The sequence below is a fragment of the Lissotriton vulgaris genome, chromosome 3_1 (genome assembly GCF_964263255.1).
Source record: "Lissotriton vulgaris chromosome 3_1, aLisVul1.2, whole genome shotgun sequence".
Taxonomy (NCBI): Eukaryota; Metazoa; Chordata; class Amphibia; order Caudata; family Salamandridae; genus Lissotriton; species Lissotriton vulgaris.
This window is the reverse complement of record NC_141689.1, coordinates 871,280,529-871,307,538: the sequence shown is the minus strand read 5'-3', so window position 1 is coordinate 871,307,538 and position 27,010 is coordinate 871,280,529. Positions and strand designations below refer to the sequence as shown.

Genomic DNA, 27,010 nt, shown 5'->3' with positions numbered 1-27,010 from the left:
GCACTTCTTTAATTTGAAATGGAGCATACCTGCATTTCTGAGCACTGCTGCATATATTTAATGCACGCTTACCGGCCTTCTCCGGAGAAAACAGGTACTCTAAATAGTGAATACCAGCACTTTTAAATTTTCATTTTAAGCACTGGTTTCAAGCTCAAAATTACAAACTCTTGTACACTGGTGAGAGTCTGGCATGTGTAGCCATTGAGCATGCTTCGTCTTCCTGGACCCTTATTCCACTTCTGATGCATCTAGGAAAGAGAATAAGAAAATAGCGGAACGTGAATCCGGTATTAAGATGGGGGATTTCTGTGTTTGCCGGACAAAAAGCAAAGTTGTGGCAAGAAAAGATTTAGTTTTTCTTGTTTGATTCCTTTTTTAATTTTTTTCTCTTACTTTCCGATAGTCACTAAATTTCATGGTGCCAAATAAATCCCTTTCTTAGGTGATTGCCGTATTCAGTGTAATGGAGATACCAGTCACCCTCATAAGAGGACATGCTTCTTTCACTGTTACTTTAAAAAAAATGGTAGTTGAAGGAAATATGTTTTAAAGCATAAATTCAGCAGGTCTGAGAACAAATTGAAAACATAGACGCATTAGGTAAATAGGATGAGAAGTAAGGGTGTGACAAAACCTGGAGCACACAGCAGGGAAAGGTATACATATGGTCCAGGCAATACAGATCTTCTGTGCACTACACGGAGGGATTATAAGATTTGCCATACAAATGTAGTAATTATTAATAAGACAAATGGGCCATTCTCATCATCCGACATAACTGTGTCAACAGTGAAAGAACAAGATAGCTTTAGAAGTGTAGTTTCTTCCCCTTGCTTGTGCCATTCGCAACAGAAGCAGATATCTTATATTGCTTTGCAGAATGTTTGAAGAGCTGCCAAACCCATGCAAACTGTTTGTTACAAATTCACAGCAATGCGCTGGTTTGCTCAAGGGGCAGACCGCGTTCTGCTTGCCAATAGCAAGTCCTAACATAACCCTTTGAGTGAAAGCTTGTGGCTCATAAAGATGACTGTTAGATGACTGTTAGATGCTTTTGTAATTTCAGCGCAAAGAGTGGCTTTCTGGAGAAAGCTCTGACTAAGAAATGATATCAAGAACGTCCTGAGCTTTAAAGCTAAACATTCACAGATCCTTAGAGCATAGTGCAGTTGAGCTGGGTCAGAAACAACAGTGATGACTAAGTGGTTTGGCAGTACAAGCAAAAAAGCAGAACTGTTGGATTTTTTTACAGACCTATGAAGGATTTTTAATAATCCTAAAAGTAAAGACAACTGAGGAAGGAAGCTATTGTTTAGATGGAAACCAGACCAAGATCAGGCTCTCTTCATGGTGAACCTGAGGGTGCAGAGTTACGGCTAAGATGGAAATGATAAGAATGGTAGCCCTTCATGAGGTGAAGAGATGGCAGGAACAGAGGCGCACGAGGAGTTATATCGGATAACTACCTCTCAAAGGGCATAGGCAGGGCTAGAGGAACAGTGACCGTAATGTTTGATGCAAAGTGCAGCCAGCGAGTTGATAGAGAAGGGCGTGTGTGTGCGGGCTCTTGAGTTTTGCTGAAGATGTGACAAAATGAGGTGGCGTTAGGAAGGTTGTGTTGAGAATGCCAATTTATAGAACAAGCTCTAATCTAGTTTTGTTGTTTTTCTCTCTCACTCTCTCTCCTGGGTACTGTTAAAGCATTTGGCGGGAAATTGAAAAGTCCCTTGCGCGTTGTCCTCGTCGCCACTCATGCAGACATTGTGAATCTTCCACGTCCAGTTGGCGGAGAGTTTGGATATGACAAAGATTTGTCATTGCTGAAAGAAATCAAAAATCGGTAAGAAGTTTTTTGTGTGTGAATCAGAAACGTTTTCTGTGTTTTTCTTGTGCCTTTGCCGGATTCTTCCAGTCCATAGAGATGAGTTACTACAGGCAATCTTATTGTGGCAACTAATTTGAAGAACATTGGCTTTTACCTTTTTTCCATCTTGTTGCGCAGTTTTGGAATGACAGAAAATGCAATTACTAATGGAGTAAAAGTGAGGGTTTGGTTTTTGTAGTGCATTTATGCCATAAACTTTTCATTGCCCCTCTTTCTCAGGTAGTCTTATGTACGACTGATACGATTTGTCCATACATTGTGCAGTAGCTGTGCTATTCTGCTCCTCCTTTGAATCTTCCTGCTGAAATTTAGTTTGTCCCTCCGTTATCTATGCATATGTGCAGGTCATTGTGGAATCTGTGTCCTTGGTGACTGCGCATCACAGACCACATAGCTGCTTTACTGCCGTGAGGTTTCTGGCTTTACTATGTGCCTTTGCACCATTGATCTGAGGAAAAAACGGATCAAAACTGTCTCTGCTGCTCAGCAGCTCTGCTTGCAGATCTTATAGAATATGAACTGACACCCACTCAGTATTAGATTTGGGTTAGCTCAAATCTATATCTAGCGGTCTCTTCCTTTGTGCTCTTCCAAGGACTGTATGTAAGTGGCTGTGAATAATTATGCCGGCCAAGAAATCAACATTTTCCTGATCCATTGGTACCTGCACTCTACCGTATTTATGAAATCCCGTGTTAGAAGCAGCTAATAATGTTCACTACTTTGTTCGGCTGGGGGTATTGTACTAAACCTTATGCATTACATGATATGCCCTGGATTCATAATCATGCACACAGTTTTAGGTTAATGCTGACTACCATGAGCTATTAGGTTGTATTTGTATTGAGTTCCTGAGAAGCTTTGCTGCACCACAATTATGTGGTAAATGATGTAGCCAGAAACGCATACATTAACTGCCCTTCCCAATGACCACTTAAAAAAAATGTAATCATGAAAAGTAAATAGAACCTAAATATTCTAATTCCAATTAGTGCCTATTGTTAGCTGCACTTTACAAAAACAGCTATGTCAAGCTAACTACCCCAAGTGAAACACGTGATATAACAAATACATAACCAGTAACGTGTAATATGGTCTTATATTGCCATGTTTTTGTTCTAGTGACATTTACAAACCAATCGGCTTTCAAATATTTGATTTATGAAGTCACCAGAGTCCCTCGATGTCAGCATTAGACAAAATTAGATGGTCATACACACTCACACACCCACATACACACACAGACTTTACAGTTCGAAGTAGCAATTGCATAGTTCTGGTTAGATCACAGTGTCTATTGAAAGAATGTGTTTTTTGGGCTAATATTTTTGGTGCAGTTTGATGAATCTGCAAGAAAGTTTCAAAATCAAAGTTCATCAGGTTTGAGATCAACATGGAAAGGTTTCATGCAAATTTGACAGGAAGTGGGAATGAAAGCGGGAGTCAAACAATTGACATTTCATTTTTTAACTCCCTTACGAATCTTTGCTCTCTGCTACGGAAAGAAACGCTGAACAAAATTACACCAAACTTTGCATGAAACTAGCTCTTTACTCAAGGAAGTGCCTTTGCTTAGTTTGATGTAAATCTATACGGTATTTTGAGAAATAAGTGTTTCAAAGTGCCAGTGTGCTAGAATTTTTAAAAATGTTAGTAATATCTGTTCTATCTATTAGTCCAAAACTTACTTCATACCTTGGATCGTGGACATTTAGCAGACTCAAATTATTATTATTTTTTAATGAGAAAAAGCAGTCCTAACAGAAGTTTTTTGTTTCATGCTGTCCATTTCTGGTCCGTAGATTGAATATGGGTTGGCAACCCAAAGGCTCTGATTGGAAAGCTGCAAGAGAAAATATGTTATTGTCTTCCATTACGAGACACACACTGAACCTGCAGGGATTTTTAAAGCAAAGGATTTTAAGGATTGTGTGTAACTGTGATACTTTTAAACTGCTTTTAAAAACACGTGTTACCTCATAGCCGCCTCACTGACGCCCGTTGCTCTGCTCGCTGGCTCCCCGTTCCACCATGGGTTCGTCCCGCTTGACGTGGAGGGAGTAAAGGCGGGGCAGGGACGGGTCAGAGGTCGGAGGGCGGGAACTACCCTGGGGAAGCACTATTAAGCGCAGAGCTCCTCAAGGGACTCGCTGGATCAGCTGCACTGGAAGACTCGCGGTGGTATGATTAAGATACTGCCGACTAGCATTGTTGCACAGCGTTATTTGCACTGAACCTGCAGGGATTTTTAAAGCGAAGGATTTTAAGGATTGTGTGTAACTGTGATACTTTTAAACTGCTTTTAAAAACATCTGTAACCTCATAGCCGCTCACTGACGCCCGTTGCTCTGCTCGCCGGCTCCCTGTTCCACCACGGGTTCGTCTCGCGTGACGTGGAGGGAGTAAAGGCGGGGCAGGGACGGGTCAGAGGTCGGAGGGCGGGAACTACCCTGGGGAAGCACTATTTTAGACGGTCATGTGTTTGTCGCGCAGCGGGCGCGCTGGCGGCGCGCCCGTCTGCGCCCGTCCGCGACCAGACAGGACCAGGGGCCACCCCCCCCTGCCCAAAATCTCACAGCTCCCAGATATTCGAGGGACACCCTGCTAGCCATTAGGTCAAGACGCAACGATAACTGTATGATACTGCACCCGGACACGCCCATGAGCTGTTGACACCACTGTAAGTTCTCCTTCTCACATGCACTACTGGGAATCACTGGTGATTCAGGAGGTATCAAACTTCCGTACCTAAACCAGCTTAACAAGCAAGACACCCAATTCTCCTTCCTGAGTACCAATTGTAGATCACTCCCAAAACACAAAAATGATATTTTTAATCTTCTAAATGACCAGAAGCCAGATGCGCTAATTCTCACGGAGACTTGGTTAACAGATAGTTCCGGCCCAGACATAGCCCCAGCCCTCCCTCCTAACTACTCTATCAGGAAAGATCGGGCGAACCAAGGAGGAGGAGGCATCTGTGTCATTTTTAAAAACATATTTCAATGCAAATGGACAGATGCGAAACTAGGTAACTGCGAAGCAGGACTTTTTAAACTCACACTAACTCCTCAAATAACACTCACAGGACTCCTGATATATCGCCCCCCGGGGGCAGCTGGGGAATGAGCGGCTGCCCTTCCTGATTTTTTAGCACCTCTCTTACTGGAGGCCTCCTTGTTTACCATCCTAGGCGATCTAAACCTACACCTAGAAGACCTCAACTGCCCGATAATTGCTAACTTTCTCTCAGATCTGGAGGCGTTAAACATCTATCTGTGGAACTCGGGCCCCTCCCATCAAGCTGGTCACCTATTGGACCCGATATTTGCTAATTTTGATCGCATTAAATGGGAGTCGACACTACCCATTGTATGGTCGGACCACTTTCTTAGCAAATTTACCATCTGGGCGCCGGCTCATAAAAAATCTTAAAAAATCAGAAATATGGCTTAGAAATTGGAAAAAACTTCACATCAAAGATCTGGACGAACAACTAACCAGATTCAAACCAGGTTTTGAGGTATATAAAATTACAACTGAAGATCACTACAGGATCAATAGTTGGTTATCAGACGCTGCTCTGACGGATCCCTCCAGCTCCCTGGTTCTCGGATAGGTTAAAATAGGAAAAAAGCCTATGCAAAAAACTGGAAAGACTTTGGAGAAGAGATTACAATCCTGCTAACAAACAAAAGTATAAGCTAACACTTAATACATATCACCTATCATGTAAAATTGCCAGGGGAAACCAAAAATACGATCTTAGGAGCACAGAATCACTCAGGGACTCTCTTTAAGGTCCTAAAGAATCTAGCTGGAGCAGCAACTCTACCTGAACCTCCTACTTTATCACCTACCCAATGCAATAGCATTGCAAATTTCTTCCATGATAAAATATCTACGATATACGCCAATTTCACATCTAATAATGATGATACTAGCCCCTCTACATTTTCTACAGAGGATCAACAAGAGCTCCCTATGAAACAAGAAATCAGAACATGGCAACCAATAGATGCTCTTGCCTTTAGGACTGCGTTGAGTAGCATAAAATCAGGTTCACCCCTAGATCCTCTACCTGCGCACGTCCTCAAACAATTGGATATTCCTACTCTGGAAGTACTTAGAGCACTGCTAAATGCCTCCCTAAAAGAAGCTGTACTACCAAACGACTGGAAACACGCTATGGTAGTCCCCCTGCTAAAAAAAGGCAACAGTGACCCTAAAGTGTTTTCCAATTTTCGCCTAGTGTCGTTACTACCAATTCTGTCTAAAATCCTAGAAAAACATGTTAGTAGGCAGCTATCAGACTTTGTCAACAATAATAACCTTCTGCACTATTCACAATCCGGTTTTAGAAAAGGTCATTCTACGGAGTCCACCCTACTTGAGGTCATACGTCAAGAACTTGATAAGGGGGGCACGGCGGCACTCATCCTTCTAGATTTGAGTGCCGCATTTGACACCATATGCCGCTCAACCCTCATCAAGTGCATGGAAGACATTGGAATCAGAGGGAAAGCATTAAAATGGTTGGAGCAATTTCTCCTGCAGCGAACATACCAGGTCTTCTCCAAAATCAACCGATCAGAAGTATTTACGTCCCCCCTACGGAGTGCCCCAGGGCTCTATATTGAGCCCCCTCCTTTTTAACGTTTATGTCACTCCCCTAGCCAAAATTGCCGAAGAGATGGGCCTCACCATTTATTCATATGCGGACGACACACAACTTGTGTTCTCCCTCACATCTACAGATAAACCTGACATCTCTCCCCTTCGTTCTGGACTACTCAGAATGGCCAACTGGCTTCATTCTAAAAAACTAAAACTGAATGGGGATAAAACAGAGCTACTAATCTTTGGCAACCAAAAGAATCTCTGGGGCCCAACTCACTGGCCCACTGAAATGGGCTCTACCCCGACCGCAGTGCAATCCGCACGCAACTTGGGGATAATATTCGATAAGTTGTGCATGCGGACACACACAGCCAAAACTGCCTCCACATGCTTTCTCATCCTTAAATGGCTGAGAAGAATATTGTGGCAACTGCCAGATGGGGCTCAGAGGACTGTCATACAGGCCTTAATTACGTCAAGAATAGACTATGGTAACGTCCTATTTTCAGGAGTTACGAATAGCACTCTGAACCAACTGCAAGTAGTCCAGAACTCCGCGGCCAGAATGCTCCTTAAGCTCCCAGGACGCACAAGGATGACAGAACATCTTAAAAAACTACACTGGCTGAGAGTGACTAGTAAAATTTAAAGCACTGTGCTATATGCACAGGATTAGCTCAGGAACAGCCTCGGAGTATCTATGCAAAATGGTACAGAAATACTTGCCTACGCGTAACTTACGCTCAATAAATCAAGCTAAATTCATTGTGCCCAGGGTAAAAAGGGTTCGACTAGGAGGTCGCTCTTTTTCCTTTATAGCACCGGCACTGTGGAACTCACTCCCCCTTCACCTACGGCTAGAACCCTGCTATCTACGCTTTCGCAAGTGAGCGAAATCATGGCTGTTTGATCTATAATTGTCCCCTGCTTTCTTACCAGTAATACGGATCCAGGGCACCGGGAAACCCTCAGGGTAGATGTCGCGCCATACAAGTGCAATAAATAAAAAATAAAAATAAATATAAGCAGTGTAAGGGGGCAAATAGAGCACACCCTGCCCCCACCCAAACTCTTGGCTGCAGATTTGTCACGCTTTGCAATGTGGTGGGCGACTTCCAACTGAGACTGTGTACTATTTGTCAAGTCAAAGAGTTTTTAATTGGTTTGAAGTTCAGGAAACCTTCCACCATATCGAAAGTTTGCTTTTTCTTTGCAACAAGGAGGCACATCCACCATTTTGTGGATAACAGTTGAGTTTTGATGTAACTGGTGTTTACCAGCTCTAAGACATTGTGGAAAAAAACCAAGCACAACATTTCGTGATCCTAATCTGCTGAGGAAGAGATGCTCTACACTGGGGAGATGGTGAAACATGAGAAGAACATCAAGTACCATATTTAGGAATTCTTTAGAACAACGGTTTTTAATCTCTCGTCTTACGTGGACCTCCACTGATTTACTGCTAGATGCCAATTTGTAATATTTTAGTCATTTTATTAAATTTACTGTCACAAAATATACAAAAATCTAAATTTTAATGGGAAGGCCGGATGTTTAAAATTTTTTGTTTTATTTATAAAAGATGAGGCACTAAGCTAGACTCCACCATATCACTTTGCATTTCTTTCTTTGAATACATGCTTTCTTTTTGTTGATGCACACCAATGCTTCAACTGAGGTCACTAATCGCCCCTATTAGTTTCTGCTTGCTGTACTCGTACTGCTGCTATGAATAAAGGCGGGCATACAGGCATAATTTTAGCCTCCAATTTCGAATTGCCTCACGTTTACAGAGTTTTCAAATTTTCAATTCTGCTTTCTGTGTGTACATACTTTCTTAATCCCTATGTGTGTACATATTTTCTTAATCCTAAATAGTTGAGGACACACTGTGTAAATAAATGTACCAGACTCAAAGAAGTCCACTAATCCAGGGTTAAGATCCGCTGCTTTAGGCATCGACCAGAAGAAGCTGAACGCCATGAGTCACCTGCAAGTTCTCAGGCTAGAAGTTAAGCAGAGAAAAGAGAGGACTCTACCCATGCAGCATTTTAAATATGAGAGGTGACCTCCAGGTGAAGCATGACAAGGAGTACTTGAGGTAACTGCTGAAAAGGTCATCAAAAGGCCACAAAAACTTCCTACAAAGTGCTGAAGCAAGTTGAGGAGGAAAAAAGTCTGCACTACTAAATCTTCACATTGTAATGCATGGAGCACAAGATCAACACATGGGTTGGAGCACAGAAGAGATGGAAGAAATTTTTCAGAAAATTCCACTAGTTAAAAAAATTATTAGTGACTGTTTCCCACAACAGGTATTTAAAAAAACGTCCAAAGGCCGTGCATAGCACGGGTTGGTCAGCTGCCAGCATTTCATTGTATTAGACGTGCAGGTTATAGTTTGCATGGCTGTTTTGCAAGTCATGGATTGCAGACGGACACATTAGTGTTTTGTTAGTATTTGTAGTCATAACTGTGCTTAGCTGTGTTTTTATACACCGTCACAAGAAGAGTTTATATACACCCCTAAAGTAAAATATTGCTTCTTTACCCGATTCGGATCCCAATTTAGTATGACTGTGGGGTAAGTTTCAAAACTTTTACATGAGAAAAAGGATGTGGATGCACCATAGTAGCAACATAGTTAAAGTAACTTTCACCCAGAAAGCTGTTGTTTACTTTGTGTAGGCATCTCAAGCCCCTCCCCCCTTTTAGTCCCTAAAAGGAGACGTTAAACTAGGTAATATCCATTACTCGAGAAACAGCTGAGTTTGTTCTCAAGAGCAAAAGATCAACATTGCATAAAAGGGTTCAGATAAGGCAAACTCCCCTTTACCATTGAGAGTGCTTCCATACTGAAGACAATCGTAGAATTTAAAGATTGCTAGTGAACTGCGACAATCTCTCCTTAGATTTGTTTTTATTTTTTACTTTAACTAGGGTAACAGACATAGCTTTTATAGCCATTATAACTTTTATATTCATGATACATTTACATGTTGAAACATGAATTCAAGATAGCTGACTCTGAAATGACTTCTCAAAGCTCTGCTATATAGTTTATACTCAATGGAAGTAATTGATATAGAGGAACTAGAGCAACTGTTCTACCCATAGAGGAAAATGAACAACCATGTCAGGATGGCGCATCACCGCCTTGTGGTGGTAAATTTGCATGTACCGCCAAATGACTGTCAGTGGATAGTAGAGGCAGGTGCTTTCCGTGGATGATGTGGAGAATAGGAGCTATTTCGGCATAGTTCTCACAGATCCGACAGCATTTAGCGGTCTGTACACGAAAGCCTAGTATGTACCCCACAGAACATTACAGTGGGCTTAGTGCCCACCCATTGCTTAGCATTGGTTGGATTTGTCACTCTCATTTGCTGGTTTCCTTTCGTCATCTTGTGTTCATCCTTCCCCTTGAGCATAGCTTCTTTACCAGCAGAATTGTATAATTCCAGTGGCCCTGGATATACATATTCACCAATGTTTTAATGTATGTCTGATACATTTTCTAGATTGCTCTAGAAAACAGTTCAGTTTTCTAGACACCCTGGCACTAAGGGCTAAGTCAGCGTGCCAACCCAAGGCACAAAAACAGGAGGACTGCAACCAACTCATAACCCACTGAGCAATACTTGAGTGAGATGTGTTTCAGGCAGTGATCAGTCCCATCAGACACTGGGGAATTTAACCCCAAGCTCTTTTTCGTTAGGGAAAAACTGTCAAGAATACTAGAAAACAAAAGATGCATCTTAAAGATTTATTTTTAAAATCAAAATCCTTTCTTATTGCTCACAATGCGAATTGTAGTTGCAGTAAAGACAAATACAATGGTAGATGCTACGTTTGCTAAAGGTATATCAACCTAAAAACTCCAACATATTTACTGTGTGATGTTATAGCAATCCTACCGTCATTCTTCTATTTCTGTTCACTGAACTAATTTTAACATAAAACAGAAAATAATGCCTAAATTGAGTTTCAGAGCAGTTCACACTCGCATACTTGTTTGAACAATACGGCTTAAGTTCAATGTTGTAGCAAAACCTCCTATTCTCATTGTGCAAGGCCAACTGGGCTAATCAGCTCAGCAAGTGAAGGCTAAATGCATCCCCGGTTGCCTTGAATTAAAGTGAGTGATGCATTTCAGCATGACTTCTCTCATTGTCTAATGGCACAAAGGTTGGTCTGTAGCCCTTCACGTCTAATGCCTGGATTCTATATTATTTAGAAGTCGTTGAACCTTTTAGGATAAAAAATTGACAGAAAATGGCCAGATGTCTTTTTACTTTCTTACTCTGCAAAACTCAGTTCTTTGAATAATGACAACAAAGAAAATTGGCAGTAATCAGCTTTCCATGAAACTCTGTTCTCAACTCAATGACCGCTATTTAGAACAGAATAACACACTCAGCACATATTAAATACTATCAATATATTTAAGGAGACTTGATTATTACATTGCAAGGAAAAATATAACATAAAATAAACTTGCATTCAATAACACTCACACGCTTTCATTTCTAAATGATTAACAATTGTCACCTAAAAGGGTGATACCTAAAATGGGAAAGACACAATAATCATAACATGTTTCTTAAACCAGTAAATAAGCATCATTGTCTTATCAATATCTTTTGTTTTTTGCGTACTCACTTTTATTTGTTGAAGATTATTTATGTGATTGTTTAAATCTCCATTCCTGTATGTTGTGCTTTTATTCTACTCTCATGGTCTCCCATTCCATTCTTAAGCTGCACATTTTTCAAAGATGTGAAATTTATTTTAGTGTGTTGTTATTTTACACTAGTGAGATTGAAGGCAACGTTTAGTTCTTCAGAAATGTGCTGGAAGGGGAGTGGTGAAAAAACACTATGTACCACGTTAGGTACAACTGATCTTAATTATGTCAGGAGTCACAGAGCTCCATTGTTATTATTACTTGGATAAGCAGGTGAAGACAGGCAATATACAAGATGTCTATTCCAGATGTTTTGGAATTGCTCGACCCGCTTCTAGTAAGCCTATGGTGGCCAAAATTGATACGGTCTCGACCACGACAAAGCTGTTTGCTATCGTTCATAATGGAATGGAGACAATTGATTATGTTTCGCTTCCCTTCACAACATTTGTGAATGAGCAAAGGGGAGGAAATTAAGCAAAAAATGTATGCCGAATGTGGTCAATCAAACCAGGATGTACTGGTTGTCTCCATCTTAGTTTAAAAGTTTATAAATGCGGTTCTGATTATACGTCGTCCAGTAGAAAGAGCTGTTTTTATCTTGTTAACTCTTTAAATGTGTTCCCAATCTACCTAGAATGCATATGGGCCGTTCAAGAAATGATATTTTGATCGACTCTTGCACATACTACATAAATCCGAATTTAAAGTATGATAATGATTATAGTGTACTCCATGATATTGTGCACAAAAAACATAACGTTTTTGAAAAAGATTTCATATTCTAAAATTTAAATAGAATTCTGTCTCACCTCGAGACATGCACCACGACCAATACTGGTTTGCTTCTGTATTTATACAAATTTACCATTGTCGTCCCCTGGTACTTGACCTGTTTTCTCCGCTTTTGATGTAAATCATTTACATCAGCAGGTGAGTGTTAGGAGGTCTCAAAATAAATATGTATTTGTTAGTATTAGATGTGTATTTAATTTTTACCATTTTCCACCATGTCTTACGTCTTTATGAAAAAGACGTAAATAATTGCAAGGATGGCTTGACGTGGTATAAAATATTTTTCTCTGTATGTTTTAGGTTTGGGAATGATCTTCAAATTTCTGATAAGTTGTTTGTTTTGGATGCTGGAGCATCTGGGTCCAAAGATATGAAGCTGCTTCGGAATCACCTGCAAGAATGGAGGAGCCAATTGATTTTGGTAAGCGTTTCCAGATGGGTGGCAAGAAAGGTCTAAATTTGAAATGGGTGGCACTAGTACTGCATGATTGCCTGTAGAACCCCAGCACTGACAAGGAGAAAGTAGATTGTGTTCCTAACATTTGTTAGCTCCACTTAGGTTTTTGGTTTGATCTGAAAATCGAGCAGGACATTTTTTACTCTTTGCAACTGTTTGACAGACTGCATAATTAGCAGCTAGGAAAAATTATTTTGAAATGTATGGTGGTTGTCTTGTCTCTGCATGATGAATGCGGTTGCTGCGGACACTGATGCAATTTCATATGCCCAACCCATATGACAAATAGCAGCTCTCTTTTTAATAAAATGCATGTGTTAAACAGTTGTTTTCAAAAACCTCAATAATTCCAGTTAGTTCACTACATCTGTAACTTTTGTTGTGGTTTTGCCAATGTCAGTACCCAAAAGATTCCATCCAAGCTACTGCTAGTTAATGGTCAGTTGTGAGTCTTTACAGATGGAAGGCATTAAAATCCACAAAATGTATGGGCCATAGATCTATTTCGCGGTGCCAACAAGCATGTTTGTACATTGCAATTCTGTCTCTCTACGTGGGTTTGTACCATATTCCACTCAGTTTCCCTCTAGAAGCACAGTATGTAGCATCAGAATGCAATGAGGAGGTAACAGCGTCCCGTGTACCAGATTAGGACTTTGATTTACTCTGGATTTGTTTGGATTCAGCAGCAGATTCAGAGAAAGAAATCAGGGTTAGACCTGATGAGTCCCCAAATGCTATTTATGCTTTCAAACCCTTCCAACAGATCTCTTAGTCTGTATACAAGTGTATGCATTTAAATGATCTGCTAGAAAACAGAGCAGCTGGACACAGGTTGCAGTGTGCCTGATGGACACAGGGTGTGTTTGATCTTCTTGCTACAAGGTTCTACCGCAAGGCATCATTGGATTAACAATTGTCAAAATGTGGCAATATGAGAATGGATCAGAAAAGGGGGTGGTGATAAACAGAGTGTCTGAATTAAGCAGACCACTCTTACCCAGTCCAAAGATCAGGGCTTGATCCATCACCGTTTTTTAGCTCACTGCACCATCCCAGCTCAGAACCTGGCTACATGCAAATTAGTCACCACCCCCTTTTCTGAATCGTTTTTGGCCACTATAGGTGTGGCAGGGTATACTCAGACATGAGTCCCTTGCTCACTGCACCATCTGGATTCAAGCAAGCCGGGCCGACGACGGCTGAAATGCCTGAAACCGGTCCCCGGAAGCTTGTCTCCTTTCTGGTGAAGAATTGGCTTGGTAGTTTAGTCTGCCCTGTTCCCATGATGCACTGGGCCAGGGACAGACTGATTTGCATATAGCCGGGTTCTGAGCTGGGATAGTGCAGTGAGCTAAATAACGGTGATGGATCAAGCCCTGATCTTTGGACTGGGTAAGAGTGGTCTGCTTAATTCAGACACTCTGTTCATCACCACCCCCTTTTCTGAATCATTTTTGGCCACTATAGGTGTGGCAGGGTATACTCAGACATGAGTCCCTTGCTCACTGCACCATCAGGATTCAAGCAAGCCGGGCCGACGACGGCTGAAATGCCAGAAACCGGTCCCCGGAAGCTTGTCTCCTTTCTGGTGAAGAATTGGCTTGGTAGTTTAGTCTGCCCTGTTCCCATGATGCACTGGGCCAGGGACAGACTGATTTGCATATAGCCGGGTTCTGAGCTGGGATGGTGCAGTGAGCTAAATAACGGTGATGGATCAAGCCCTGATCTTTGGACTGCGTAAGAGTGGTCTGCTTAATTCAGACACTATGTTCATCACCAACCCCTTTTCTGAATATGAGAATCTTAGCAGCAGACAATGTCCTCCCCAAATCAAGAACAAGTAATCTACTTCAAAGGGTTCTGGTAGCTGAAAAAGAGGGCCACACACCAGTCCTGAAGAGTGAATTTCTTCATAGAAGGACAAATGTTTGAGGTTGTCACTGGCTTGGATAATGAGTGAACTGAGCTAGGATGAGTAGCTTTTCTTATTGGATATGAGTAGCAATCATGTTCTGTCAATCTTAGCGCCTGAAGTAAGTTGGATTTCAGATGAATGAAGAAGGTGAATTGCCACAACAGAACCTCCTATCGATAACTATGTGAAGTTAGTGTGTGTGTGTGTGTGGGAGGAGGATGTTTGCCTCATTGGAAGTTTTGTATGAAGAATATACCTGAAAGGCCATTTGATATGTGGTTGGTTTAAAGCATTGAGCAATAACACTATTGGCCTGGAGTAAAAGTGAAATGGGAGTTCTGTTCCAGCCGAGATAACTGATGAAGCAGTGTGTGTGGCTGATGAAAGTGATTGAAGCGAATATAGATCATTTTCACCTTCGATCTCAGGGATGGTTTGCATGGATGTTGCTGATTACAGTGGGTCAGGAAGAGTTGGTATTGGATGGGATTGCCAAAGAATTTCTCCAGGGGAGGCAACTGACCCTTCAGGAAGCAATTGACAACTAACACAGGATCTTATCAGTTTGAGAACAAGAAGACAATGACTAATTATTTTTGGAGTGAGCTGTAAGACAGAGGGAATGGTCAGGCTGTGGAGGAAATACTAGTGGTGGCAGTAGTAGTAGTAGTATTGGGAAAGTGGTACAAACTAGCCCTTCATTGATCAGAATGGCTGTGGACACAAAGGATGTAGACTCTTCAAGTTTCAACTATGGAATCTTACCCACACCTGCCATCTCCACACTTTCAAGAGAAGCCTCGGCTGTCTCAGGTAAAATGTAGTTTTTGTAGAATGTCACTGTGTCAGCGTGAGCCTTCAATGGCCACCTGAGGTGCATTCCTCTGATACACATGCCATAAACGTGACTTAAGGATGATTATTGATACACCAGGGGAAAGGGGCAAAGAATAGATAATGCAATGGATTTGTATTACCACACAAATGCCATTTCCGTTTCCATTCCAGCAAAGATAATTAGTACTTTGTGATTGAGAGAAACAATAGTAGAGAAGGTAGACTGGTTTGCGTAAATCTTGCTCAACTTAAAAAATCTAGGACAAACTGAGGCAATTCGTTGTCGGCAGAATTGTACCAAACAAATGTGGGTTGCATATTGAGCATTCTTCCAATGCTTTTGGAGTACACTGTAAGTGTACAGTTGTAGTAAACATAGAACGTCATGGAAACCAGATGTCACTCTCTCAACGTGGACCCAGACTCCTCTTTGAATGTTATTAGTCCATGTGCCTTTTTTACAGACTCCCACCCCAGGGTGCAGTATCTCCAGTAGGTACCCCACACCAAAACCCTAAAGATCCCAGGGTAATAATTTTGCAGAGATCAGGAACATCATAATCTGATAGACTTCTAGCTGCAGATTTCTTACCTTAGAATTATCCCCAAGCATCAGACTGGAAGCTTAAATGTTTCATGAGCAGTACCCTTGCACACCAGCAGGTGGCATTGATTGGCTCTGCATAGCGTCATTGGCATTGTCCACGCCGTAAATGACATTCGGGGTGCCTATACATGCGATTATTGTGGTCCTGGTCAAAAAGTTGTTCCTGGGGGCAGTTGCAGAGCCCAAGGTCGTCGTCGCACTCAAAGTTGTTAAGCCATTCAGGTAAGCCGAATCCCACAAAAAAGTTGTGGAATCCCGTCTGTCAGCCGATGAAGGAGCGTCGCCACTCGAGGTCTGGCTCTGTGGTGAGGCAGCTCCTGGGTCGGCTCCATGCCTCCTTGACTTTCCGGAACCTGGTTTGGCTCCCACCCAATTGAAAGAATTCTATGAGGCTGTGCACCTCATATTTGGGTGGCCCATTCCCTCTGGAATGACTTTGGGCCCTGCTGGTTCGGGAGAGGCCACTACTGGATCCACTCCAGCACCTGTCAGACCCCAGGTAGCCAAAGATGAATCCGAATCGGTGCTGGTCATGCTATCTCGACCTTCCCCGACACCTATTTGAGTCTGACTCCCGCCGCCATTCCCATCTTCATCCCCAACATTGGGCCGGTGGGGTCATCCAACACCAGCGCTGACTGAAATCATGCCTTCCAGGCCGGAGTCTGAACCCTATTCTTAATAGCTAGGACTCGGGGCTCTTTTTCTGGTGAACTACCAGAAAAGGAGACCTATTAATCTCATGATTACTCATTAGCCAGCAGGTAAGCCCTATTAAACTGGTGTAAGTTCTTTTCTTTCTGTGCCTTTCATCCTGGACCTAGAGCTCTGCCACTACTTTCATCTGGCCTTTGATGATTTCTAAAAGCAAGAAAACACAGTGTGTTAGAGTACAATGTCCCCTCGTAAAATGACAGGCTTTAGGTCATGCCATGTCTGTAATAAACAGTCACAGACTCGCAGCGGGTGTGTCTATGGTTTCTGTGTTAGGGCCGTGATTTAAATTTGTGTGGCAAGTGCAGATTTATGCATCGCAAAATGATCTAGGACCGGAAGGCGAAGCTATATGTCGCCAAGCATCAGAAGAAATCGAAAACTTTGCTCCAGTCATGAACACAGCCCCAATCGCACTCCCGGGTCGATCTCATGAGAGGTCCACATTGCAGTCAGTCTTCTGGAAAGTCGAAATTAAATAGAAAACACCAAAAAGTAAATTGGGATACAGCCCCATTCCACCACTCCACATCCAAAAAGAGGATGTGAGAGCATCACAATACTAGCCAGTTTCCTTTCAGCATTCAGAGCCAATCCCACAATTGAGCCTGATGCTCCCCTAATTCCCAGGGCCAGCAGCGATACCAGAGCAAATGAAACCTTTAAAGAGGCCATGCTGCAGGTTTTCAGCACTTTACCGCCCCCCTCTGGTCCTCTTTCTGTCCCTAAGGATCTACAGGGCCCTCCAGTTGGGTTTCCACTGGTGGGGCCTCCCCTGGTTCCAGCTGACCCAGTTAAAACTATTTTGGGTCCACTACCGACTCCAGTACTGCTGCCGACTCTGGCGCTAATGCACATGCTGTACCTTAACTCCTAGATGCCAGTGCCGAGGACTCCCATGCCGGCAAGAAGAGACAATGTGATCTTGGTTCAGATTGAACCAAATTCAGCCTGATATTGACTGAAGCTGTGTTACAAAATAATAAAGTAGCAACCTTTTGTCATACAGCTTCATTCTGCACCAATACTTCTGGTAAGGCATCAACAGTGGCTCCAATATTTTTTTGACTCTGATTCTGACCAACGTAGGAGGAGATAAAGATGGTGGAGGGGAGAATGATGATCTCCCTCCTTATTATACTGATTACAATTTTAATGCAAACCTACAAGAAGCCAGTGCACTAGATCCTTTCCCAGAAACAGAGATGATTCTTCATGTGGGCCACCTACTGAAGAAAGTGTATCATTCACAGTTATAATTCAGAGGGCAGCTTAAGTGCTGGATTTGCAGCTGTCCTCCAATGAAAGTTAAACTAATGTTCTTATAAAAAGATTTCACCCGGGGTCAGCTATACCTAAGCCCTTCCATCCTTTCAATGATGCCCTTACGTACACTTTGATGTGGACCTGGTCCAAACTATATTCCTGTCTGCCAGTGAATAGACAGGAGGCTAGGTGACATAAGCCAGCGCCTGGAAACCCTTACTTTCTCACCAAGCACTATACTCCAGAATGTTTGGTGATGCAGACATCTACTTGTTAAGTTAACCAAAATCCTTTCCCCTCAATGCCTCTGGATAGGAAATCTAAATGAAATGTGGCTTTTGGGAAACAAATGCTCTCTTCAGTTTGGTACTGCAATGTGAATCGTGCTGGTCTTGACACTACTGACTGTTGGGAAGGTTATTTGGCACCAGTGTTGTGCTGCACCGCCATGTATGGATGTGTTCTACACATTTTTCAGAATATGTAAAGTTTTCCTCAGGGATATGCCCTTTATTGGCTATCGCCTCTTTGGTGAAAATGCTGATCCCACTCTTGAGTGACTCAAACATAGTAAAGCTTTGGTGCTCACTGTGGGACACCTGACGCTTGCTAAGCATTTCCCCCACCCGTTTTGAAAATGTAGGGACTATTTCAGGGAACTGGCATACAGGCAGTGTCAATCCCCTCATCCTCTGCAGTAGTCATCTTTGTTCTTTCGAGGCTGTGGTTGGGGTATCTGGTAGACATTGCTGCTAAACATTGCACAGGCCAGCAAGGACACTACTCCTCCCAGTTCCCACCAGCCTCTAAGCCTTATTAGTTTTCCCTTAGCAGCACATTTCCATCTTTTGGGAGAAGGAATTCAATGATGATCCATTATCTCCAGCAAATGGGTCATTCAAATTGTTCAGCATGCCTGTGACCTACCTTTTCTGGCTGCTCCGCCACATCTTCCTCCCCCATCCAGACAACCTTTGGAGGAGTACCACTCCATTCTGCTCCAGGACTTTTAGAGGTAGGTCCATGGTATATTTTGTGCTTATTAAGGTTGTTATGACTAAAGCGGTTTGTTGTATCTTTTTAGGAGGAAGAGATTTAAGGTAAGTACATAGTTGCTTACCACAAAGCACACTAAGCTCCAGGACACCTCAGGGTAACCGCTGCGCTCTATGAATCCAATTAACATAACCTGACATAACAAGTGTTGCTTTCAATGAGAGCCATTTAGAGAGTCCAGGACTCGAAAAGATAGGAGGTTTGCTATTCTTGATATTTCCTTGTACCGACAAAGAACAGATGCCTCTGGCATTACACTGGACTTTCGGCCTCTAAATGCCTTTCTCAGGAAGAATAAATTCAAGAGGGCCCTGCGGTCCAAATTTTAACCACACTGAACCCAGAAGACTGGATATTGTTCCTTGACCTTCAAGACACACATGTTCACAAACTGATCCTGCTCTATCACGGAGGGTTCCCTGAGGTTTAAGGTCAATCAGAAGAATTTTCAGTTTCCCCTTTGGCCTCGCTATTATTCTTCAGGTGTTCACAAAAGTAATAGTTGTTGTCCAGCACACCCATCACAGTTTGGGAGTGTCAGTTTTCCCTACCTTGATAACTGGCAGTTAAAGGAAGGATTGCCACGGTCAGTCGTGGGTCAAGCCCAGACAATGGTAAAGCTTTTGACATTGTTGAGATTCATGATCAGTGCGCTGAAGTTGCACCCTGGGTCAATTCTGCAGCTCCCTCGTGGAATTCTCCACAGCCATGACGAGCACCTTGTCTAACTTGCTAATCCTAGGGGATCTTAATATCCACTTCGATAATAGGGAGGACAACACTGCATCAGAGTTGCTCCTAGACCTTGCCACCCATCATCTCCATCTTCAGAGCGACCAACCCACGCACAGTCGTGGGCACTTACTTGACCCCATTTTTTGTAACATCGATACCCTGAAAACTAATGCCCCAATCCCTTTGCCAGACCACATGCTCATCCCCTTCAGTTGGGAGATTCCGACCAACGTTCCCCCCATTCAACCTCCCGGTAGACCGGCTCGTCCCTGGGCAAAACTAGACCCCAAAAAATGGGAACAAGTCCTGGATCTCTCCAAGCCCAGTCATGCCACTGACCCCGTAACAGCGGACGCGGAGTTCTCTTCTTGGATTGAAAACTCCCTCAATACCATCCTCCCAAATAAACCATATCGGACATCCCGCAAAAAAACTTCCTCCCCATGGTTCACTCAGGAAACCCGTCTTCTGAAGAAGCTATGCAAAAGGGCTGAAAGAACGTGGCGGAAAGACTTCGACCCTAATAGCAAGAAGGAATACAGGCTGGGCATCCTCAATTATAAAAAAGCCTTGAAAAATGCCCAAACATCCTTTTTCCAAGAGAAAATTAACGCTGCATCTTGCTCGTCGAGGGAGACCTTCCGTATTGTAAAACTGCTTATGAAAACTCCAGAGCCCACTTGCCCGTCTGCCCTCGCAGACAACCATTGTGATAAGTTGGCCACGTATTTCGATCAAAAAATCCAAAATATCCTTCAGCAACTCCCGCCTATCACCCCTTTGGACCCACCACTTACTTCCCTACTACAGGCCCAGAACCTTAACACGAGACTTGAGACGTTCACTCCCATAAGTAAGGATACCTTGGCCCCCATTCTCCAATCTCTTAAAAGTGGCTCACCGTCTGACCCTGCCCCAGTTAAAATCCTAAAGCAGGTAGCTCCCACCATCCTTGCACCCATGGTAAATTTGATCAATGCCTCCCTAGCAGACGGAATGGTGCCCCCCAGCTGGAAAAAGGCGAAGGTTATAGACCTATTAAAAAAACCTAATCTAGACCCCCTCAATTTAGCCAACTTCAGGCCTATATCGCTCCTCCCCTACATCAGTAAAATCACAGAAAAATGTATTAATGCCCAGCTGTCATACTATCTAGAATCGAATGAACTACTCAAACCATCATAGACAGGTTTTCGCCCTGACCAGGGCACGGAAACAGCTATGGTGACGGTGGTCGAGGAGGCCAGGAAGATCATAGATACAGGAGGATCAGTGGCAGTGATCCTCCTGGATCTGAGCGCAGCCTTCGACACGGTCAACCACCAAATCCTGGTCCAGCGACTTAGAGATCTTGGGATTACAGATGTTGCCCTGACCTGGCTGAAATCCTTCCTCCAGGACCATTCATTCCAGGTGATTGAGGGTAGTTACACATCAAAGGAGACCCCTATACGTTGCGGAGTGCCACAGGGCTCCTCCTTGAGCCCCACGCTCTTCAACGTATATATGTCCCCGTTGGAAAAAATAGTCACCCCTCATGGGATCAAACTCCTAACGTATGCTGACGACACCCAGCTGGTTGTCTCCCTCTCTCAGCAGGAAAACCCTACCACCGATCTTTACTCCTGTCTGAGAGACATAGTCAGCTGGATGGACAGTTCTCACTTGAAGCTCAATAGTGACAAGACGGAGATACTGGTAATGGGGAATCAGTCTCATTTTCGTCCAGACTCTCTATGGCCCCCATGCATGGGTAAGCCCCCAACCCTCAAATCCGAGATCAAAAGCCTCGGTTTATGGCTGGACCAAAATCTCACCATGCACACCCAAGCTAGGAAAACGGCCGGGGTCTGCTATGGGCTGTTGCGATCCGCCCGGAAAATCCTGCCACTGCTCCCTTTTCCATCAAGGAAACTCCTCATCCAAGGCCTCATTTTGTCACGGCTGGATTATGGCAACGCACTGTTTCTGGGTGCCCCACGGAAAGTTACTGCTAAACTTCAGGTAGTGCAGAACGCTGCCGCACGGATCCTCACCAACACCAAGAGCCGGTGCTCGGCCAAACCAGCCATTAAAGCGCTTCACTGGCTACCCGTGGTGGAAAGAGTGCAATTTAAGGCGCTCTGTCTAACGCACAAAATCCTCAACGGGAAAGCCCCTCCCATCTTCAGAGAATTGGTGACTCCTTACACCACCTCCAGACCTCTTCGATCCTCTAACGCCCATCTAACTCTGCCACCCAAGATCAAGAGAGCGCGATCAGGAGGTCGGCGTTTCTCCTACAACGCTTCCAAACTATGGAACTCCCTCCCTCCTGATATCCGTGCACAGCCTAATCTTCTGGCCTTCCGAAAATCTCTGAAAACCTGGCTGCTCCCGTGAGCCTCCCCTTGCGACTCCGCCTGTACTCATTCAGCGCTGGAACGCTCACGGGCATCCATGCGCTCTAGAAATCCTGTAACATTTAACATTTAACATTCTCAGAGGTTGTCGTTCATTGGGGCTATCATAGACACAGTGTAATTCAAGGGTCCCTTCATTGTAACAAATTCAGGATATTTCGGCTAAGATTCTGATGTTTCAGCTCCGTCCTGGATCTTGGTATGAGCAGCTCTGAGGCTTCATGGCCTCTTAGCCTTCTGCATTACCCTGGTCAACAGCGTCAGTCAGCACAGGGAAACTCTGTAATGGAATTTTATATCCCAGTGGGTCAGCCCCATTGAAATCTGGTGGATTCCGTTTTGATTTCAAAAGAACAGCCCCTGAGCTAGAATGGTGGCTACTCGAAGGCAAATGGTAATGCGGCAGGCCCTCTCCCTTCCTCCTCCAGACCTGAAGGTCGTAACTGATCCATCACTGCTGGGTTCAAGAGGATATCTGGGGGCAGGTGGGGGATCAAAGGACTTTGATCTCCATAGGAAACCTGGCTCCATATCAATCTGTTGGAGCTGTGTACCATTCTCCTGGTGTTAAAGGCGTTCCTACCATCCATCAAAGGGAGACTGGTGCAGGTTGCCAAGGACAACAATTCTGCCTTGCAATACTGCAACAAGCAGGACAGTGTGGGGTCTCAAGTCCCATGCCAGGGGGTGCTGCCTCTTGGAAGCTGACTGGAACTTCAGGGCATTTCCTTTGTCACAAACTACCTGACGGATCTTCAAATGCCAGAGTGGGCAAGCTCATCTGTGATGTATAGCAGAATCGCAAATGATGTCTGCATACCGAGGTGGTCCAGGCCATCTTCTGACAGTGGGGAGAACTCTAATTGGATCTTTTTGCCACCATGAAGAATGCACAGTGTCAACAATTTTGCGCATGTTCCAGTAAAAAGACTCACTAGGAGACTCATTCCAGCTGGAATGAAATATGAGACCCCTGTATGGCTTCATACCCCTACCAGTCCTTCCCCATGTTTTGAACAAGTTCAATGATCAGGACCAAGTCATCTTAGTGGCTCTGGATCGGGCAGGCAGATTTTGGAACCAAACCTTCTGGTCATGCTCATCTGCCTCTGATCAGGCTTTCACTTCGAGATGGATCTCCTGTCTCAGCAGCAGGGCATGGTCCTTCACTCAAACTTGAACAATCTACACCTCCCTGCGTGGAGACTGAACAACTGAAGTTATCTTCATTTGATCTGCAGCCGGTAGTTGTGAATGTGATCGCCAGATGCCCTTTATCAAAGTCCATCTATGCCAGGCGCTGAGGTAAATTTATAACCTGGTATGGTGTTTGGCAGTTAAACCCCTTACAAGCCAGGCTCTTGGATGTACAATTATTTGTTTTGTCTTTGGCCCAGTTTGGCCCAGTTTGGCCTTGCAGTTGTTGCATAAAAGTTTATTGCTGATCGTTCATAATTTTTACTTTTACCAGGCCAACTGTCCTTGTTTAAATCACCTATTGTGATATGGTTTATTAAAAGTGTGACACATATGTTCCTTCTAAATCCGCTTGTGATGCCTTCAAGCTGATGCACATCTGCTCAGTGCGTCTTCTAACCTTAAAGACTGTCCCCCTCATTGCAAACACTTCGACTTATCGCATGAGTGAGCTCCAGGCACTATCGGTGCAATTGCCCTACACAACCTTCTTTTAGAGAAGTTGGTGCGGAGGATGCCAGTTGTTTTTTTGCCTAAAGTCATGACTCCTTTCCACGATGGACAATCTATTATTCTACTAGCTTACTTTTCCCATTCTCACCGTTGAAAGAGGAGGAGAGGCTCCATCGGGTGGACCCCAAAAGTGATTTAAGCTTTTGCAATGATCATACCAAGTACCAACAGGTGACTAATCAGCTTTTTGTGGGGGTCTTTGACGTGGGAAAGGCTATATAGAACCGGGCTCTGTCGAGTGGATAGTCCTCTGCAATAGGATATACACACTGGCCAGAAATCAGCCTCCCGATCAACTGTGAGCCACTTCGGCCAGAGCTATAACTGGTACCAGTGTGTTGGCATGCTGGTACTTGTGTGTTGGAGTGCCTGTTGTTGACATCAGCCAGGCTGCGACGTGAGCATCGGTGCACAGATATCCAGGTCCCAAGTCCAATAGGAGGGGCATTTTACTTCGGCCCTGAAATGACCTTTGTGGTCTCAGTGCATGCCTCCTACCCTCCACTTTTGAGTGTCACTGCTTTATTGTCTATTCCAAATGTGATGAATCTGCAGTTAGAAGTATCAATCAGAGAAGCAAGTGACTTACTTTCAGTAATGCACTTTCTGGTGGTTACTCTATCTAACCACAGATTCCTAGCCACCCTCCCACCTCGTTCTGTGGAGTGGGCTCTATTACACATTTAAAAAGGCCCTAATTTAGAGACCTGTACACTGGTACTAACAACTGGTAAATGTGCCATGTCTGGGGGCGCAGAAAGAGTGAAGAAAATAACTGACGTTGGCATGCATGAGTGGCGTGCGTGTGCAGTTCTGTGCTGAACTTTCCGGGGTGGTTCAGACTAGGCATGGTACCGCTGGGCACCACCAGACAGTGTGCAGTAGAGGTGCCATAGGTTTTTTGGCTCCAGTCTGGCACATGGATAATATTCTGCAGGTGAGGAATCTTTGGGTATATAGAGTATCCAACAGAAAGAGGTGTATAACTGTTTGTGTGCACTGTGTGGTTTAATCCCCCTCTGCGTGGAGCTTTGGGACTAGGTTTCGTAGCTACTGTTCAAAATAATCCATGAATTGGAAGAGTCTCTTTTGTGAAATAGTAACCCACTAGATTGCTTCATCAGCTGGCCTCCCTTGTCGTTGAGCCCCTTAATGTAGTGATAAATGCTTGTTACTTCAAGCAATATCGAGGACATCCTAAAAGTAGGGCTAGTAGAGCCGCTTTTGGTAAAAAAGGCAGGACTAGGTTCTTTGGTTCCCTGCAAACTGTGGTTGACCAGACTTCTGGCAGCTGATGCTTTGAACAAGGAAAAATATGGACTACCTCTACTTTTTTTCTTGAGATAACAAATCTGTAGAAGATGCCCACACCAGCTTTCATTGTGGCTGCGGCACCAAAACAATGATCACAGTAGATGCCAATAGTGCCGGAGCCCTAATCCTTCTTGTTCTATTAGCAGCGTCAGAAACTATCGACCATGGCACACGTTATTCAGGCTCCACAAATGGGAGAATGGTTTGTAAAGTACTAAATTGGTTCACCTAATTTCTGATGGAATGAAAACCGTGAATTACGCTAAGTATCTGTACACCTGAAAGTCACCAAGTCGACTGTACAGTATGGCGAGGAGTACTTTCTATCCCCCTACCATTTTAATAGTTGTTAAACTGCTCACTAGCTTCTCTTATTTAAGCACAAAATGTACATTTTTCACCTATGTCAACAACATTTAATTATAGTTTCAGCTTAATGGTGCTTATAGTAACCTTTCGGTATGAAAAACAATGGTCCTCAACCTCATTCAAAAAGTGATCTAAGCACCAACCTACAATCATTATTTAAGACAAATAATTTTGGAGCTGCAAGCTTCTGGCTCACTGTATTAATACATTCCTTTTTCTAGAATTGCAACAACCAAACAATTACTTTTGTACAGGGATTTTTAATTCCATCGTATTAAGGTTCAAAGAAAGGACATTAATTCGTACAATTAGAAGGTACAAGAGAGCAGTTACCCCTAGAGACGTGCAAAGGGAGAAAGAGTGCTCTAGTGATGGAGAGGTGAACAAAGTTTTAAGAAAAGGGGAGGCGAAGATAAACAGTTCAGTGGTGGACTTATTATGCACGTTAAGTCTTTCATACGACTGGCCACATTTGTTTCAAACATAATTACAATTCCATTTGGTTTAGAACACACAATAAAATCCTTGTGTAGCACGTAATTTGTAGGGGGGAGCGGGGTCCAGGTAAGGTGTAGATGGGTGATGACATTTTGTCCTGACTTGTGGGCTAAAGGGTGAGTGGGGGCCTCAGCCTGCGGGTCTTCTTCAGGACAGGGGGTAACCTGTGTACCAGGGTGTTGTACCCGCGGGTTAATCAGGGTAAGTGCATTGGCATTCCAGTTAATTGGCGGGTCCTCATTAATGGACTGTTGAGTAGGTTCCTTCGGTTCGTAGGAACAGTAAGTCTGAAGGAAGCAGACGAGTGTACTCATCCAAAGGTGAAGGGTAACATGTATTCTTCTTCGAGAAAGCGGCCGCTGCTCGTTCAATTGCAGGAATCAGTCGCACAAACCGGCATGTTCAGTCCGCTCGGGGAACGGCAACCTTTCAGCCTACGTGGGTGCCTATTGAGAAGGAGGTAGTGGCTGGATTATTTGCCAGTATTATTCAATACACCAATTCTAACGTCCTTGCCGTAATTTTTATGTTCCTACCCTTCTGCTCAGTGGGGTTTAGTCTGCGACCCCAAGTGCTTACTTCCGTTCTATAAATCAATCAACATTTTTAGATCACAATACTGTCACCCCTAGGGGTATCTGTGCACTGAAGGTGGCGTGTCTCAGTCGAAAGCCAGGTCTTGAGCTACTTTCTGAAGTCTGCAGGGAGGATGCTGCTCGGTGGTGGAGGGGTGGGTCGTTCCAGGTCTTGGTAGCGATGCAGGAGAAGGAGCAGCCTCCACTGCGACGGACGTGGGGGATATGAGCCAGGACGAGTGAGGCGTAGCACATGTGTCCAGCGGGTAGGTGGAAGTTCAGTCGATGGTTCTTGATTGTGTAGAGCTTTGTATGCGTGCGTGAGTTCTAGCGGGATGAGACTCTGGTGAGTCTTCCCTTATAACCCATAGAGGAGGCAGAGCATAGTTAGGGGCATGGCTAAAACGTCAATATTTTTTTAGATTACAGATTGCTTTCAGAGACGATACCTTTCTTGAGGAAGTTAATCCTCTTCAGCGAAGTAAGGACTGGGTCAGGAAAAGAGAAATTGGAGCCATGGATAATTAACCCAGCCATCGGTGCATGCATGTGGTTGTTCCAT

General features: G+C 43.8%; 1 protein-coding gene across 1 annotated transcript in view; it reads left to right on the top strand.

Annotated features, from left to right (window-relative positions):
* DAPK1 (death associated protein kinase 1) overlaps positions 1–27,010 on the top strand; it is a 633,429-nt gene that overhangs the window by 590,485 nt on the left and 15,934 nt on the right. Inside the window, exons 23-24 of the mRNA XM_086961193.1 lie at positions 1,705–1,843; positions 12,291–12,411. Of these exons, the coding sequence (XP_086817319.1) occupies positions 1,705–1,843; positions 12,291–12,411 (260 nt within the window). The remainder of the gene's footprint in view (positions 1–1,704; positions 1,844–12,290; positions 12,412–27,010) is intronic.